General features: G+C 54.0%; 1 protein-coding gene across 4 annotated transcripts in view; it reads left to right on the top strand.

Annotated features, from left to right (window-relative positions):
• PDE5A (phosphodiesterase 5A) overlaps positions 1-17,794 on the top strand; it is a 91,574-nt gene that overhangs the window by 44,511 nt on the left and 29,269 nt on the right. For all 4 annotated transcript variants that reach the window (XR_014794978.1, XM_084883400.1, XM_084883402.1 and 1 more), the window contains exons 10-13: positions 3,861-4,036; positions 6,122-6,181; positions 14,707-14,853; positions 15,821-15,946. Coding sequence is in view for 3 of the 4 variants with exons in the window: in XM_084883400.1 (XP_084739526.1) it covers positions 3,861-4,036; positions 6,122-6,181; positions 14,707-14,853; positions 15,821-15,946 (509 nt within the window). In the remaining variant the exon portion in view is untranslated. The remainder of the gene's footprint in view (positions 1-3,860; positions 4,037-6,121; positions 6,182-14,706; positions 14,854-15,820; positions 15,947-17,794) is intronic.

Below are 17,794 nucleotides of genomic sequence, written 5' to 3'. Positions count from 1 at the left end.
TAGTTAACATTCACTTATTGAACCAACTAGTTCCCATATTGATTAGGCTAAACATGCCTTTCCCCCATATTGTATTTGCCAGAAATTCTTCTGCCTGTTATTCACACCAACTCTCATTGTTCACACCAACTCCTATTGTTCTCCCCAATTCCTCCTGCTGTTCACACCAACTCCTATGGCTCACAGCAACTCCTCCCATTGTTTGCACCAGCTCCTTCCATTGTTCACACCACTCCAGGGCATTTTTTAAAAGGAATTCATCCCATCCAAAGAAATAAAAAGTTTGGGCCATCTCCACGGTAAATGACTGGTGTTTCCATGTTTTCTTTAGTGAAAAGTCTAATGCAAAGCACAGGGTTCTACTCACACTGCCTGAATGGGACACGTGAGGAGTGGGCATTATTACTGAGTGTGAGTCCAAATCCTTTCCCCGCCGCCTCCACTCACCCTTGGGTCGCCATCTGATTTCCAGAGCACAAAGTCCTAAAATTACATGTGTTTCATGCTGACTTCTGCTTCATTTTATGTTTTCATGTTAAACTTGACTGGTTGGCTCTCTCGCTGATGGCTCCGTTGTTTATAAAACATTCGCTAGGATTTTCCCTGTGCGGGCACGATTGAGCTGCATTGTGGCCTCCACGGAGCACACGATGTTATAATGTTTAAAGTTCCCAGCATGGCCCCAGTTGGAAAACTGAGAATTATGCTCTGGTTATAATGCTTATTAAAAATGCCCAGTGAAGCACCCGGAAACGAGACAGTAATAACTGGAATGAAATGAGAAGAAATAACATGAAGAAATTGTAGCTTAAAATTATCCAAGTGAAAATCTACAAAGTGAAAACAATATGGATGTTAAGGTTTCAAACATTGATTGAAGAAACAGAAAAATGAGACAGATGTCATATCGCACCAGGAAACAGAGAAACCTGCCTCATTGGGCCAGAAATGCTGAGGAGTTTCTGAAAGATCTGAAGAATGTGCCACTTGCAATAACGCATTTCACACAAAAGGGGCAACATTTGCATAGAGAGAATAATATCAGACAAAGTGGGATTTAAGGTGAAAACGATGTCTCTGTGGGGAGGCACCAGACGTGGTGGGAAAGTTGTCAGGACACATTCTGAGGAAAGGGAAGCATGTGGAAGGCTGCTGGTCCTGTTTATTGGAATTCTGACTTCGGGGAGGCCTAGGGGAGCACCCAAGGCAGGGCCCCTGATTATTCCCTGACCACTCTAAGCAAGTCTGTGCACATACAGACTCCAGGCATTTACTGGAATCCTCATTCTTAATCCCCAGAGCAATCTTAATCCTCCCAAGATTGCTCACCCTACAGATTGTGTCTAAAGATAAACTCTATTTCAAACTGTAATAAAAGCCTAGCAAGGCAGGCAGTGAGAGCTGCCTGGTGCCTTTGGCCAGGCCATCCCTTAGCCCTCTCTTTCCCAGCAAGCATGTCGGATTAGTTCATTCACCTGTTGCTCGGGGTCTACTGGTCACCCCCAGCAGGTCTCCACATTGATTAGACTTAAAATCCACAGAAGAAAGTATAATTGTCCTAAGTGCTTCTAATAAACTAAAATACACCATTGACATATGAAAGCCAAAGCTGTTAAAAATACAAGGAGAACTGGACAAAATGGCAATCCACACAATGTTAAAGAAGGGGGGAAATGAGGAAACATTAGCATTGATTACTATAGAAGTGAAATGGATCTAATCAGCATATGTACACTTTTTACCTCATAGTTAAAAATGCAAATTCCTGTCAAATTTGCATCCCAGTTTCACAAATACTGTTGATATTTACACACACAACATGAGCTCAGTGGCTTCTGGGGAGTGGACTTGGCAGCCACTCTCCCCCACGATGCGTTACAGCTGGACACGCAGAATGACAGGGTCAATGGGGAGGAGCAAGCCCTGTCAGAAACCGAGCGTGTCCTCCTGAATGACAGAGGAACCCCAGAGTCAAAAGGAGAGTGCAGTAGTAGCTCCATGGTTTCAACTGCTCCATGTCCTAAGTCAGGAAATGGAAAATTCCAGAAGTAGGCAACTTATAACTTTTATTTTATTTATGTTTTTAATATTTTATTGACTTTTTACAGAGAGGAAGGGAGAGAGATAAGAGAGTTAGAAACGTCTATGAGAGAGAGTCATCGATCAGCTGTCTCTTGCATGTCCCCTACTGGGGATGTGCCTGCAACCAAGGTACATGCCCTTGACCGGAATCGAACCTGGGACCCTTCAGTCCGCAGGCTGTCGCTCTATCCACTGAGCCAAACCGGTTTCGGCGCAACTTATAGCTTTTAAGTTGGATGCCCTTCTGAGGACGGTGATGAAATTCGAGCCTCACGCCATCTCATGTGGGATGTGACCACCCCTTCCCCTCCCCCATCTCCACCTGTAGATGCCCCGCCTGTTGTTAGCATTGTCCTATTTCAGTATTACTTCCTGTGCCTAATTTATCAATTACACTTCATCCTAGCATGTGTACAGGAAAATCACACTGGATCGGGGGTCTGGGACTCGCCATGGTCTCAGGCCTCCACTAGGGGACTTTGGATGTATCCCCCACGGATCAGGGAGCATTTTAGAAAATTGATGGTTGTGTCTATACAACAAACATTCAAGGCACACGGTCAAAGCTATACACACAGGAGATAATATCGTTTTAAATGTTTTGTTATTATTGTTAAGAAATGAAATTGCTTGAAAAAGTGGTCGACTGAAGACATCAGAAAAGCAGGGCCTTCTCTTTCGCATTCTCTACGCTGACCCCTCCTCCAAAATAAATGAATAATAGGAAGGAAGAAAGCAATGAAAAGATAACCTAATGAACTGGGAAGGGGTTAAAACAAGAGATAGTGAGCAAACAATAATAACAAACCTCCAAAGGACCCTGAGGACATATGAGAATCTGTAGGGACGAGAAGGGGAGTGAGGCGGCACCCAGTCCTCGCAGGGACCGTGAGGCTCAGACTCCGTGGGCAGATGGTTCCGTGGAGGTCGGTCAGGACGTGGACGTCTTCGTCCAGGCCTGTTAATGACACGTTTGACCTTGAAAGAGGCTGGGACAGAGGAGGTCACGGTTTGCTTCAGAGATGCATCCTGTGCTTATTTCTGTGCAAAGCGTCATTCTATGTGAAGTGTCGGGAGCCGTCTGCACGCGTGATTCTCCGAGACGCAGGCCCTGATGAGCCGTGAGGGCGTCCTGTGACTTCTGTTGTCCGTGTCCCGCCTTCTGTGTAACTGGGCGCTGCGCCCTGCTTTCTGGGAAGGAGAGGCGGGCTGCCTGGCCCAGAGTCCGGATGTGCGTCCAAATCTTTCCCTTGGCCAGTGTACCAAGCCAGTTTGGTCCCCACAGGACAGGCTGTCTCTGGGGCCCAGCGCCTAATACCCAGGGCGCGTCTGCGAGAAGCTAGCACTCAGGACTTTTTGAACAGCCCGCACTCTGGCCCACGTGGAGCGAGGGCTGGTGTGGATAGCTCCCGACCCACATGGAGTGCGGGCTGGTGTGGATAGCTCTCTGGCCCACGTGGAGTGGGGGCTGGTGTGGATAACTCCCGGCCACGTGCAGTGAGGGCTGGTGTGGATAGCTCCCCGGCCACGTGGAGGGCGGGCTGGTGTGGATAGCTCCCCGGCCACGTGGAGGGCGGGCTGGTGTGGATAGCTCCCGGCCACGTGGAGTGAGGGCTGGTGGGGTAACTCCGGTGGCCTCTCCAGCTGGTGCTGCACGGGGAGGGCCGCCACTGTCCTGAGCTGCCAGGCGCTCCTCAGAGGAGGGTCAGGGTCTGTGGAGTGACAACAGTGAGCACTGTGACCTCAGTAACGCCGGCTCCTGTCCGTGGTCGTCACAGGAGTGTGCCAGCTGGTGAACAAGATGGAGGAGAGCACCGGCAAGGTGAAGCCGTTCAACCGGAACGACGAGCAGTTCCTGGAGGCCTTCGTCATCTTCTGCGGCCTGGGCATCCAGAACACGCAGATGTACGAGGCGGTGGAGCGCGCCATGGCCAAGCAGATGGTCACCCTGGAGGTGAGCACAGCTGGGGGCCTCTCCGTGTCTGTCCTGGTCAAGGTCACATGACCAAACCACAACTCGGGCCCACGCTCCCTCAGTCTGTCTGCTTGACCCAAGCCATCCACTCCCACGGACGGAGCTGCTCCTCAGCCACCTGGCCCATCCCACCTTGCCACGCTCTAGTCACAGTTTCAAAAACAAAGACAGACCTAGTTGGTTTGGATCAGTGGATAGGATGTTGGTCTGCAGACTGCAGGGTCCTGGGTTCGATTTCAATCAAGGGCATGAACCTTGGTTGTAGGCTTGAACGCTGGTCCTAGTCAGGGTGTGTGTAAGAGGCAGATATGTCTCTCACATCGATGTTTCTCTCTCTCTGTCTCTCCCCGTCCTTTCCACTTTCTCTTAAAAAATAAATATCGGTGGAAAAATATCCTTGTGTGAGGATTAACAAGAAAAACAAAACAGACAGAAATGCTAAGTGCTCTCAGAGCAGCAGAAATAAGGAAAAGAAAAGACGCATCTGGCGCAGCTTACACTCCTAGACTGGCCATTCGCCGCCGTCAGACACTCCGTTCAGGGATTCATGGTTGACTCCGGAGTGTGAGTCTTGTGTGGAGGCGGGGGATCTGCATGTTCCTGAGCGTCCACGGGGATCCCGGACACATAGGGACCCGGGCATACAGGCTGGGCACTGACCTGGGCAGGTCCCTCCGGGGGGTGGGGAGGGGAGAGCGGCCCCCTCCAGGGGGACCTCACCAGCACCCATGAAAACGTGCACTTCATGTAACACACACAGCCCCCCCCTCCCCCCCCACCCCCGGGCCGGTCCAGGGGAGCGGATGTGAGAGGGTGCACATGTCTCCCCGTCACTCAGCGTTGGTGTAGAACACACTCGAATGTTCGCCTCTTCTCCAGGAGCCAGGAGCCGGGATCCCTGGTGGGAGAGAACCTTCCCTCCATCCCTAATAAACAGCCCCCGACCGAAGAGCTAGACAGTTCCCCTTTCTATGCTGAGACTCGTCAGTAGCCACTGGTTCTCCACTCCCTGAAATGAACACATCACACTTCCGCTAGAAAAGCATCTCAGATGAGATCTCAGACCATAACCCACTTCCAAATACACAAACACATACATGTTCAAATGCCACATATACATGTGTACCTGTACTTTCAAAGGTCTGAAAATGGGTGCCTTTTTAACAATGATCCTAAAAGTTTTGGGGATTTTTTCATATAAATCTTGTATTATCTCTGTCAAATATTAACTTTCAAAAATACATTTTAAAAGTATGATAGACATTTTAAATCCAACCATCACCCTGGTTAGAAAAATGTCTGAAATATTGTCCCATTGCTAAAGGGTCTCACTCTTGAAAACGGGCATTGCTGCTCCTCAGGTTCAGTTATAGGACACGGTGAGCCTGACTTCCTAACCCTCTGGGTTAGGAATGGAAAGTTCTAGAATGGAAGTGGAAAGCTTAGAGCAGGGGTGGGGAAGCTGGCACCCAGGCCCCTCCTCTCACTGGGTGAACCTCAGCCAGGTTAGGACAGTCCCTGCTCGGGGGTGGCCGCAGCCGTCAGGGCGGGTCCCCAGGCCACACCGCTCCGCCGGGCGCCCCGGTCCCTGGGTCTGCGGCCTCCCTGTCCCAGCCACGCCGTCCTCACAGATTCTGCAGCGGCAGCCTCCCCTGAGCCACCTCCTGGCAGCTGGCTTCAAAACGTCAGTTTTCACAAAGGTTGCTTCCCTAACTCTGTCCACAGCACAAATAACTGAAATCAGGATTTTACACACAACACACACACGCAGTTAAAACGAAATTGTCTGCAGATTTGAGCCGGTAGCGTGGCTTTAAGTCATGTGTTTGTTATATGATTATATAACAGTGTCAGACTGCAGTGAGCCGTTTTCTTTGGACACGGGGCCAGGGGGCATCTGACTTTGTTTCCCGGAACAACTGAATTGAAGTCTGGGTTCCTCTCTTTGAAGGAAGCAGAACCAGAACCAGGCTTGGCGGTCTGAGGGTCCAGTTCTTTCTCCGGGAGGTGTGAGCGGCACCCGGTGTGAACCTCGGTCTGTAACCTGTCCCCACTTCCCCGCAGGTCCTGTCCTATCACGCCTCGGCCGCCGAGGAGGAGACCCGGGAGCTGCAGGCCTTAGCGGTAATGACACAGCACGTTCTCCATAGACACGCCTTTCCGGGGGGAGGGGGGGTCCTCCTGCCAGTAAGGGCCCCGAGACAGTCGGCCAAACGGGCCGAGAGTTAGGTGACACTCACAACACGCAGCCTACCGTTTCCTGCAGCTATCGTCCCGGCGATGCAAAGCGCAGATAGTAACCTCCATGGACCTTGTCCTGCATTCGATGGCTCTGGGTTTTTTCTAACAATGTTCTCATCTTCACGTCTGTCTTAGGCCAACAGTAAACTCGGGTTCAGTTCCCAGGGAGAAGGGAGGGGCTGGCAGCTGCAAAGTGGCTGGGAGTTGGGGTCGTGAAGGCGGGTGCCATGGTTTGTTACCGAGGCCCTGCCCTGTGTCCTGAGCGATGTCACCTCTGCCCTCATGGCTGTGAGGCGGTCTGCATCGGCCCCCGAGCCAGTGCCTGGCTTGTCCGTGCCTCTCCCCAGTGAGCAGGAGGGGGGAAGGGGGAGGCTTGGGCCATGCTGGAGTGCCCTGGGCTCTGGGTTCTGTCTTGGTGGAGGTCCATGACGGTCTGAGGCATTTCTGCCTCTGCAGCCACGGCCGGCCTCTGAGTTTACATTTGAGGCCTCAGGGGTCGGGTCCATGGGAGATGTGACGGGGGTCAGGTAAGGAGCGAGAAGGGCGTGGCCAGTCACGGGGGTTCTCTGTCCAGGTCATCAGCATCGAAACCGCCAAGCCCAGTCCTCTGAGCAGCTCCTGCGTTTTCTCCTGTGACTGCACAGCTGGGCCACAGAGGCCTCCCTGTACTTAGAGAGACTGTGGCTGGTCAGGGTCTCTGTGGCTGGCTCAGGGTCTCTATGGCTGCTCAGGGTATCTGTGGCTGGCTCATGGCTGGCTTGGGGTGGCTGTGGCTAGTCATCAAGGTGGCCGTGGCTGGTCAGGGTCTCTATGGTGGTCAGGGTCTCCATGGCTGGTCAGGGTCTCCATGGCTGGCTCGTGGCTGGCTCAGGGTGGCCATGGCTGACTCAGGGTGGCTGTGGCTGGTCAGGGTCTCTGTGGCAGAACACACAGTGCACCCCCAGGGCCGTGCACAGCCCATGGCGCTCCCTGTGAGGCAGAGAGAAGGCAGGTGAGCCCGACGAGAAGGCAGGCGCCTGAATAACCAGCGGGAATGGGAAGGAGGAGGGCGGCCGACGTGGCTTAGAACGTGGGGCGGTTAGGTGCTGCGGCCCCCGATGGATATGGATAGCACGACGGGCGGGGAGTGAGGACTAGGCTCCCACGGAGGCGGCGTTCTGGGGGGTGGCCCTGGATTTGTGGCATCCAGGCGTGGTTTCCCGTGTGGGGCGGTGGGAGGGCAGGTTTCCCGTAGGGGGCAGTGGGAGGGCGGGTTTGCCGGGGGGGGTGGGGAGGGGAAGAAGACGGGGGGGCGGGGGGGGGGCAGGCCAGGAGGGTAGGGAGGGCAGGACCGTGGGAGCACAAGCTCACCGGGAGGAGCAGGAGGAGAGAGTGCCGGGCTTGTGGACGGATGGACGTGGCTGCTGAGCAGAAGGTGGTAGAGGGCAGAGGGCGGGCACAGGATCTGGGAGGTGGACGCCAGGCTCGGACCAGGGGGTGTGAGGCCATGAGAGGCTGCAGGGAGGCCGCTGGGACAGAGGGCAGGTGAGGGGACAAGAGAAGACAGAAGCAGACGCAGACGGCATTACAGACGAGTTTCTGTGTAAGAGAGAGGAGGAGGTGCGATGAGGGTGCTGCTGAGTCAGGAGGTTTGTAGTTCGGTTCTGTTTGGTCTTCTGAGCAGGGATTGCTCCCGAGCAAGAGGCCAGCACGTTCTCGGACAGAGAGGGAGAGAGCAGGTGGGTGAGGCCCAGAGTGTGGGATGGGGCGCCATCCAGGCCTGGGCGTGGCTGGGCATTCGAGAGCCAACCCCCAGACAAGACCAGGGGAAGCGGGTTAAGAAGAAACTACGTTTAGGGAGTGTTTACCACCGACGTAGCCTGTGTGAAGTCCATGTTAGCTGTGTGTTTAACCCACAACAACTCCACACGCCGCTGCTACTGGGATTTTTAAGCAACTGGAGGCTGAGCCTTTAGGGGATCCTATGCAGGCCGCCCCATTGGCAGAGATGTGCCAGGGTAAGCCCAGGCGGTCCGGGCCAGAGCCCGCGGCCCCTGCCCATGCGCAGAGAGAGTGAGCCGGAAGGCAGGGAGCGGCAGGGCTGGATCGGATTCCATGGCCGAGGAGGAGCTGAGCCATCTGCGGAGGAGAGAGGAGTGAGGAGGAGGAGCATCAGGAGCTGGGGATGATTTTCCCAAGAGACTGGCTGCCCTGGGGTTAGCCATCGGAATTGGCTGTATTTGCTTTGCTCTCGATGCTATCTGAAGAAACCAGCTTTCCCCCCAATTACTGGCAAAGGTTTGTGGATGTGAAGACTCCTTCACCGCAGGCTCGGTTGGCCTGGTGGCTAGCCCTTCCAGAACGCTGGCCTTCGGCCGCTGCCCGCTGTGGGCTGGGACCTGCCACAGAAGGCACGCTCTCGGGTGTGTGTGGCACGGAGGTCATTCCGGCGGCTCTAAAACGAGGTCGCGCTTACACTCCGCCCTGTGTGGTTTGAGATAAATACCAACTAGCATAGAGAGGAATTCCCAAAGACCCTGCTACACAAACACCAGGCCATTAAACTTGCTTTTCACTTTGAAAATAGCAATAGTCTTTCAGAAAAACCTGAAAATTATTTTCTCAATTATGTTTATAATTTTAGCAAAAGAACAATGCATTGGAGTGACTAAAAATTGCAGTATTGTTCAAAACCATCTGTTTTCTATTCAGAAAATAGATTTCTGGCAGCTGCATTCAGAAATTCAGGGTTGCAAAGCTGGGAGGTCAAAGGACTCTTTAAATTGGTGGAAATTCAGCATCTGGTTGCAATTCTCATTTTCTCTCAGCCTCATAACGATTCCCGTGCAGCCCCGACACAGGTGTGTGCGTCCCCCAGAAACTACCAAATTGCTGGCTTTGTCATGTGTCTGATTGTTTATCCCAACTTAAACCTAAAATAACTGGAAAAGCTGTCACAAGTTTTAACTTTTATTTTAAAAAATTAGTTCTGAAAAAAATGAAATAGTGCACTAAGTATACTAAGCACGTATGCCTGTGCCAGGAAAGCTCACTACTTATATAAAATGATTTTGTTGATAGGAAACTCAGAATCCTTATTTTCTCCGCCTGCTTTCCCTGAGGGTTTTTTTTTTTTAATTTATTGAGTTCCCTATTTTAATCTAATCCTCTCTTGGCTTAGGATTGGGTGTAGCACAAATAGAGCCGTAAGCAACCCATTTGCCGTGGACGTTTTAATAGCCCTGGTTACTGAGATAGAAATAGAAGGCGCCCCGCTGACCGGGCTCTGGTTATTGGAAAGTCACCGGACACACAGTGTTTGTCTATGTGGGTAACGAGGTGTTTGATGGATGGGCAGACGGGGTGTTTGTCTATGTAGGTAATGGGGTGTTGGATGGATCGGCTAGCTGCATTTCTGCCTTTCCCTCTTGTTAGAAGGGCGGGAACGGGCACGTCCTGGAGTTCAGGATGTGATTGAAGCTCCGGTTCTGTCCTGGAGTCGGTGCCAATTCAGCTCCTGCTGGACTTCTGTAACCACGGGAAACGTTTCTAAAGGCGAGTCGAGACTCTTGTCAAATAGCGGGAGAGGGAGCAGCTGAGCACGTAGGCAGGTTCCCCAGGAACCACATCGCCCCAGCATTCAGAGCCAGAGCTAGGCAGGGATCCTCCATGGGGGCCACATCGCCCCAGCATTCAGAGCTAGGCAGGGATCCTCCATGGGGGGAAGAGGGGGTGCCCCCGTCAGGCGGGAACCCTCCATCGGGGGGAGCCCTCCCTCATGTGGGGATCCCTCCAACAGACACAGTGTGAGGTGCGATCACTGCAGGGGACAGCAGTGAAGGGAAGACCACAGCCCTGATGCCTCGGTCAGTGTTCAGTGCCACCCAGCACCTCCTGTCAGATGATCACACCCCTCCCTCTTGGGGAAAATCTCTATCAATAGCCAATCATTAAGGGAGAGATTGGAGCAAACGATAACAAAGAAGAGTTGATGCTGTGGTCTTATTAACCAGTGTCACTGCACTGTTGTAACCATGGCAACTGGGAAGACACCTCTTCCTCACATGGTGCTGGGGATACACTTGGGACAGTCCGGACCCTTCAGACCCCTGGAGGCCATCGAGGCGTCATCTTTTACAGACAGACGTGCAGGGCTTGACTGGCTGCAGCTGGTTACCTGGATAAGACAGCAGCTTCAGCTTGATTCCTCCTCTTTCATTCACTAAGCTAATCCTGTTTTGCTTTGACGTTGCTAGTGGATTATTGCTACTGATATTCTTTTTTTAATATATATTTTATTTATTTCGGAGAGAGAGATAGAAACATCAATGATGAGAGAATCATTGATTGCCTGCCTCCTGCACACCCCCTATTGGGGATCGAGCCTGCAACCTGGGCATGTACCCTTGACTGGAAACAAACCTGAGCCCCCTTCAGTCCAAAGGCCGGCGCTCTATCCACTGAGCCAAACAGGCCAGGGCTCTACTGATGTTCTTAGCTCCAAAATACCACAGCTCTGTTCTGGAGATGTCACCCAGATCTATGGGTACCCATCCCAGTTGTAGTCAAATTCACTCTCAAGTTTTCCTTACAAGCATACACATAGTTCCACCTAATCTTGCCATTATTACATGCCTTCTTTATATGGTTTCGAAAAACTGTACACTCACGATCCAACCTTTGTAGTCTTTGACTCTGCCCTGTTGAGATTAGAGGAATCACCTTTATGATGCCAGAGAGAGGGGACCATCTTGAGTCCGTTGCTGTGGTTACTGAAGGAAGCACACGAATCCTGGTGAACCTCGTTCTCTTTGCGCTCTGACAGCTGGGCCCCGCATGGGGCTGATGTACAGGGGCTTCCTCTCTCATTTGTGCATGGACTCACTTCCTTCTCGTGGAAAGAGAGGTGTTGACGGCCTTGTAAACGCACCGTGTGCGAGTTTTCTTTAAAAGCATGCGTCCCATGTGTGTTGAAGGGGAGGGGAGCCATCAGCCTCTTGGGAGGTGCCACGCGGTGGCTGTCAGGCGGCTTGTGGGCTTCTGCTTGGGTACAGGCCTCCCCAGAGCCTCCTCCATCGGCTGGCGTCCCATGGCACCGTGCACATGGATGTGGCCGGTAACGCAAAGGCTGTTTTCCTGACGGTGCATGAGCAGGACGGCTGAAGGCAGTGTTTTCAAACCACGGCCGAGGTCAAACTTTTGGCCAAGCGTGAGCCAGGGGTGTAGCTTTAAATAACGGTCTGTCGTATCAGCTTCAGACTAACATGAGCAGTTTTCCTGAACCCGGGGGCGTGGCTCCCTCGCACTAGCACTGACCCGCCTCTGCAGGAGTTGGAGGCCGCAGCCGCGGAGGAGCGAGCTGGGCTGGGGGCCGGGAGGCGGCGGCTGCAGATTTGCGGTGGGTGCTCAGCGATGAGACGGGCACATCTCCGATGCCTGGTGCTTTACGGGCTCTTTAAAAGGCATGGTTTCTGTCCATCTCCAACACCATAGCGCACTCAGCTGCATTATCCCCCGAAGGGAAACAAAGTCAGACTCTCACTGGCAAATTCTAGCTGCAGGACACGTGGGAATGCAGAACTGTGTGCCCCGGGAAGGGCGCCCTCTGCCCTCCCTGCTCCTGGTGAAACGCAGAGTCTGCTCCATAAAACGGAGGTTAAATCGCCTTTCCAAGCCACCAGGGCGAACAGGAAGCGGGATGGGGACTTCCTCATGGCGGCTCAGTCCTGGGTCACAAGAGTCCCAAGCCTCCGCATCACTGACCCAACACCTCAAGGTTCTGGGCGCCGTGGCCGCCTGCCCGGGAGGCCAACTCGGGAACCTGGCCGTGGTCGGGCCGACCCCTGGCCTGGCGGGCAGCAGGGAGAGGCTGGCTCTTTTCCTGTAGCCCTAGAACCATGGTCGGCAAACTGTGGCTCGAGAGCCACATGTGGCTCTTTGGTCCCTTGAGTGTGGCTCTTCCACAGAATGCCACATGCGGGCGCGCATGCTCAGTGCAATTGAAACTTCGTGGCCCATGCACAGAAGTTAGTTTTCGGCTCGCAAAAGAAATTTCAATCGTTGTACTTGCTAACAAAAAACGAACACTGAAACCTGCAAAGAATTTTTGTGAGTTTACTTGAGTCAAACTGTCGACATATGCCGGGAAAGAGAACCTCAACGGATTGAGATGATGCTCCAGAGAATGGCGAGTTACATCTGTATTTAAACATTGCAATCAAAGGAGGGACATTTGGGTTACATGAAATTCATTAGTGATGGGTTAAGAAGGCAGAAGAAAGCAAAGCGGTGGGAATCCCCTAGGATTGGATAAAAAGTAAAATGATGGACACACACTTAGGTGAGTGCAGGAACAATTAACATGATAAAGAAGGAATTTGAGGCATCTGTCCTGGTGCCCACCACATTTGGTTGTGCCACAGGGGCTCCAGAAAAAAGGGAAGTTACAAGTAATTCAGACATCTCACAGATGTGTTATCTTAGAGGCAAAAAGGCAAATGGGCTCAGGAAAGAAAATCTAAGTTTATCTTTGTCAGGGAAAATATCGGCCTAGGACATGACTACCCACTATAACCTGTTTGTAGTTAGATATTTAATTTTCAAACCATCTTTTGTGGTTATTTTAGGTCTCTGAGTTTGCAAGACTGCCAGGCCAGTTTGCAGGTCTCCTCTGAGCTTGTCAGGTTAGCATGTGGCTTCTTTCATTCACATACTCTTGATGCGTCACTGTTGACCAATGAGTTTGCCAACCACAGCCCTAGAGCATCCTCATGGAAGGAACAAAGGACACTTCCAGCTCACAGACAGAGACACCCTTGGGGACATGGCTGCATCCGGTGCGGGGGGTGTGTGTGGAGGAGGGGGGGTGATACACTGCCCAGCTGTGCGGATGGGGCTGCTGGTGACATCCAGCCCCTCCCCTCGCAGCCACGCGGTCCCCGGTCTGGAACGCACGGGGCAGACGCATGCCTCCTTGTGCCATTTGGGTGGGAGAGTGTGCGTGCAGGGGGAAGCAGGCGGTGTGCGTGTGAAGTGTAAACACACCTGCTGAGTGTAAGTCCGACATGAAGGTCACGGGGAGCAGAAGGGAGGTGCCCTCTTGGAGGGAACGCTCTGGACTGACTGCACCGAGGGGTTTACTATAATGTTTCCCCTCTTTGCTTCACAGAAGGTGGAGGTGGAGCAGAGTAGTGACACCCAGCTATTCACAGGGAACCTGGGCGTTGGAGGGAGTAGGGGGACCCCTCTTCCTGTGGCCTCTCCACGCCGAGCCCCATCGGCTAAGGCACTGGAGGGGTGGCCGGGTGGGGAGGGGGCGTGGGGACTCCTGTCAGGGCCGGTCCTGGGCCTCAGGCCCTGCAGGAAGTCTAGGGGAGACCCCGCAGCTCAGCCGAGGCCTTGGCCCCCTGGGGCTCGTGTTGCCTTTCCAGGGAGAAACCGGAAACCCTTTGTTTTTGCTTAAACTCCCCAATTCTAACAGCATCATCCGTTTGGTGATTTTTGCTAACTTCCCATCCCACACTGGAGAGGTCGCAGGCTGCTCCCAGCTGCATCTTCCCACCCGGTGGAGGCGTCTCTGTGGGGCGCGGGGTCCTGAAGCCCAAGCTGACGGCTCGGACCCCGTGGAGGGGAGAAGGGCCCCTGTGTCCATTCCATAGACCTTCCTGGGGGCGCAGTCACAGCCGCAGCCGCCGGCGGTCACAGCGGGAGCGCAGGTCCCTGTGGTCAGGAGACGCAGGAAACCACGTACCATGAACCTCGCAGAGGGAATGGGTGTGCCCAGCCGGGTCAGCTCTGTGGCATTTTGACCTTTTGCCCTTCCTTTGGGTGGGAAGCTCCTGCCGGGAGAGAGAAGGATGTGGATGAGATCGAGGGAAGCGAGCGAGGTGCCTCGGTGCAGCTGCCGCATTTAAAGAGGGTCGGAGCGGGTGGGGGGGGGGGGGGCGCGGGAGCGGGCATTGGCACGCAGGTCCCGCCACGAGCAAAACCAGCTTCTCAGGCCCGGCCCAGACCCGAAGCCGGGCCCTGTCCGTGAGCACCCCCAGGGGCCCGGGAAGGCACGGGCGCCTGCTCGTCTCCAGGGCAGGCGGCTACCCCCAGCTGTGCTTCAGTTTCTGTGCCTCCGAGGGGGTGCCTGGAAATGAAACGTGAAATGCTCAGAGTCCTCACTGTGCTGCCCCCCGATCCTCACCCCCGGCCCTGGCACGGCCCAGGACGGCCACTCAGTCATCTGTCTGAACAGGCTGGCCACCTGCAGGGCCCCCTGGAGGCCCCAGCCACGTCCTGTGCTGGCTCAGCCTCCGGGCAGCACCCTCTCCCTGCGCCCGGCGCCTCGATGAGGGTCTCCGTGTGTCCGTTTCGGAGGAGAGCACACGCTGCTCCCTCAGCGAAGCCCGGGCCGTGAGCCTCCCGCACTGTCCCTCCCCCAGGCGGCCGTGGTGCCCTCCGCCCAGAGCCTGCGCATCACCGACTTCGGCTTCAGCGACTTCGAGCTGTCAGACCTGGAAACCGCACTGTGCACCATCCGGATGTTCACCGACCTCAACCTGGTGCAGAACTTTCAGATAAAGCACGAGGTGAGGCTCACATGTGATATGTACGTGTGTGTGTGTGTGTATGTGTATGCTTGCAAGTGTGTGCACGTGTGTGTACACATGTGAGGGTGTGTGCATGTGTGTGTGTACCATCTGAATGTTACTGACCTCAACCTGGTGCAGAACTTCCAGATGAAGCACTAGGTGAGGCTCATGTGTGATGTGTACATGTTTGTGTGTGTGTGTATGTGCACGTGAGCATGTGTGTGTGTGTGTGTGCACCATCTGAATATTACTGACCTCAACCTGGTGCAGAACTTCCAGATGAAGCACACGCATGTGTGTGCGAGAGCACGTGCACATGTGTACACATGTGAGCATGTGTGAGTGTGTGTATGTGTATTATCTGGATGTTCACTGACCTCAGCCTGGTGCAGAACTTCCAGATGAAGCATGAGGAAGGGACGCATGGGTTCTTTTTTCATTGCTTCTTGGTAAACTCTCAGTGCCTCTGTCAGAGCATCCAAGCCGGTGCAAAAGAGACCAGGAGCTCAGGGCGTGCCCAATCCCGCCCCTTCAGCCACGAGCCTGGCACTGAAGCCGCGCAGCAGGAGGCTGGCGCCTGGGAGGACTGGCGGGGCTGCTGGCGTGGCTCTCCCACGGGGAACTCCTCCTGTGGGGCTCTCTCATTGAAGGCATGTGGACTCGGTGTCTTTCAGAAAGCTGGCCGGTGCCTCCAGCCCCACGTCCTCCCCAGGGCGGCCTTGCGTTGAGCACTGTTAGTTGGCTGGTTAGCAGGTTGGGCTCTGCCATCGGATGCTCCGGTGTGAACTTGGGCCCCGCCCTTTAGGAGCCACATAACCTTAGCATGGTCCCTCTCAGCGTGGTGGTATCTGCATCTGTTAGTTGATTCCATCCTGGTGCCCGCCCCCCGGAGCCAGGGGTGGCTGTGCATGTGCATTGCCTGGCCGCGGTGAGCGTGTGACCAGTGCCTGCTCTCCTCCCACAGGTCCTCTGCCGCTGGATCCTGAGCGTGAAGAAGAATTACCGGAAGAACGTGGCCTACCACAACTGGCGGCACGCCTTCAACACGGCACAGTGCATGTTCGCCGCCCTGAAGGCGGGCAAGATCCAGGTACCTTAGAGCCCGGCGTCCACTGAAGACGTTCGGTGACTCGTGGCAAAGTTTACAGCACATTCTCTCAAGTATTTTTTTTCATTTTGCCTTGGTAATGGTTGAGGGTATTGCTTGTTGCCAGTTACAAAATAAAGTGCATTTTCAGGAAAGAAGGCTAGGATGGCAAAGGACTTGCTTGACAACTTCCTCTCCTGTGGAATGTACATGGCACGTTGGCACGCTCTCTAAATAGCTCCCCGTTAAATTCCAGTGGTGCTTGGGAAGCTGGCCACCCTCAGAGGGAAACGGCAGCAGCGTCCCCTGCTCACAGTCACACTGCTCCCTGGGGCTAATCCACGCCACGCGGGTCCTGAGCGGGGGGCGACACAGACGCGCCCAGGCCCCTGCTGCGGGTTCTCTTCGCCCCGTTAAGCTCACAAGTGCGTGGGCCACGCCCTGTGCCCAGAGAGCAATGCAGACACCGTTCCAGCAGCCAGGTCCTCCAGGCCAGGCTCTACGCTTAGCTCCGTCCTTAGATCCCCATGTCGGCGGGAACCAACGAGCCATTGTAGGTGCGTGAGCCCAGGCCCCCTCACAGAGCTCTTCGATCCAGAGCTTCTGTGCTCGCCTGGTGAGTGTTTTTGGTTGTTGTAATCCTCACCAAAGGATGTTTTGATTTTTAGAGAGAGGAAGGGGGAGAGAGAGAAAGAGAGAAACAGACACATTGATAGGTTGCCTCCTGCACTCATCCCGACCGGGCCCAGGGATTGAACCTGTAACCCAGGTAGGTGCCCTTGACCAGGAACCGAACCCACAACCCTTTGGTGTGAAGGCCGCGCTTTAACCACTTACCTACACGAGCCAGGGCGCTTCCATGCTTTGTTATTATTGAATTCTGGGACTGCTGTTCTTCTCTGCTCCCATAGGGGGCGCATTTTAACCCAGAGCCAAGAGCAGGGCTTATCAGGGAGCCACCTGTTAGAGTCCCACTTCCCTGCTGAGGGAAACGCCCATGGGGAGTGGGCTCCACTTCTGTCGGAGGGCTGGGAAGGTCAGGAGGGTTAAACCACCGAATGCTATCTGGGCTCTGGCAAGGAAAAGCCAAATGCCAGCGTGTGTGTGCTGTGACTGTGCCACTTAGAGTGCTGAGAATTCCAGCAGAAGAGAGCTGATAGGAATTTCAATTTGTGTTTTTCATATGAAGAAGAACAGTAGTACCAAGAATACAAATGGCAGCCGCTCAGAAATAACCTGGAATTAGCGTTGGAATGTATCATGTAACTTCTTTAAAAAAAATTTTTTTTATTGGTTTCAGAGAGAGGAAAGGGGAGAAAGAGGGAAAAACATCAGTGATGACAGAGAATCCTGGATGGGCTGCCTCCTGAATGCCTCCTGATGGATCAAGCCCGCAACCTGGGCATGTGCCCTGGATCAGGCATGGACCCGTGACTCACGGTTCACAGTTGACGCTCAACCACTGAGCCACACCAGCCAGGCTATTATGTAACTTTTTAAAGACAACTTTTCATTCCTAATCCCCTTTTGTGTATTCTTCTGCCAGGTATTCTCACTGTCTGGTGCCTTAGGCACAGCCCCTCAGGGCAGAGATGGGAACAACGGAATCTATAGGGGATAAAGGTCCAGAGAAGCTGGGATTCAGAGTTCATGTGGTTAGCCCACATGCATTCGGAGATCTTAGGAAGGAGTGGCATTGGCTGTGGGGGCAGGTGGTTGGTGAGGCATGTCCGCCCTCTGGAGGTGAGTGATGTTGGCGCTAGCTCTGCTCTGCGGGCGAGACACAGCTCTTTCCCTGCGGAGCGGGCCTCCCACATCACAGCCGGGCTGTGTGAGCAGTGAGGTGCCCAG

Source organism: Pipistrellus hanaki (genome assembly GCF_964339955.1).
Source record: "Pipistrellus hanaki genome assembly, chromosome: 5".
Taxonomy (NCBI): Eukaryota; Metazoa; Chordata; class Mammalia; order Chiroptera; family Vespertilionidae; genus Pipistrellus; species Pipistrellus hanaki.
This window is presented reverse-complemented; position numbering and strand designations above follow the sequence as displayed.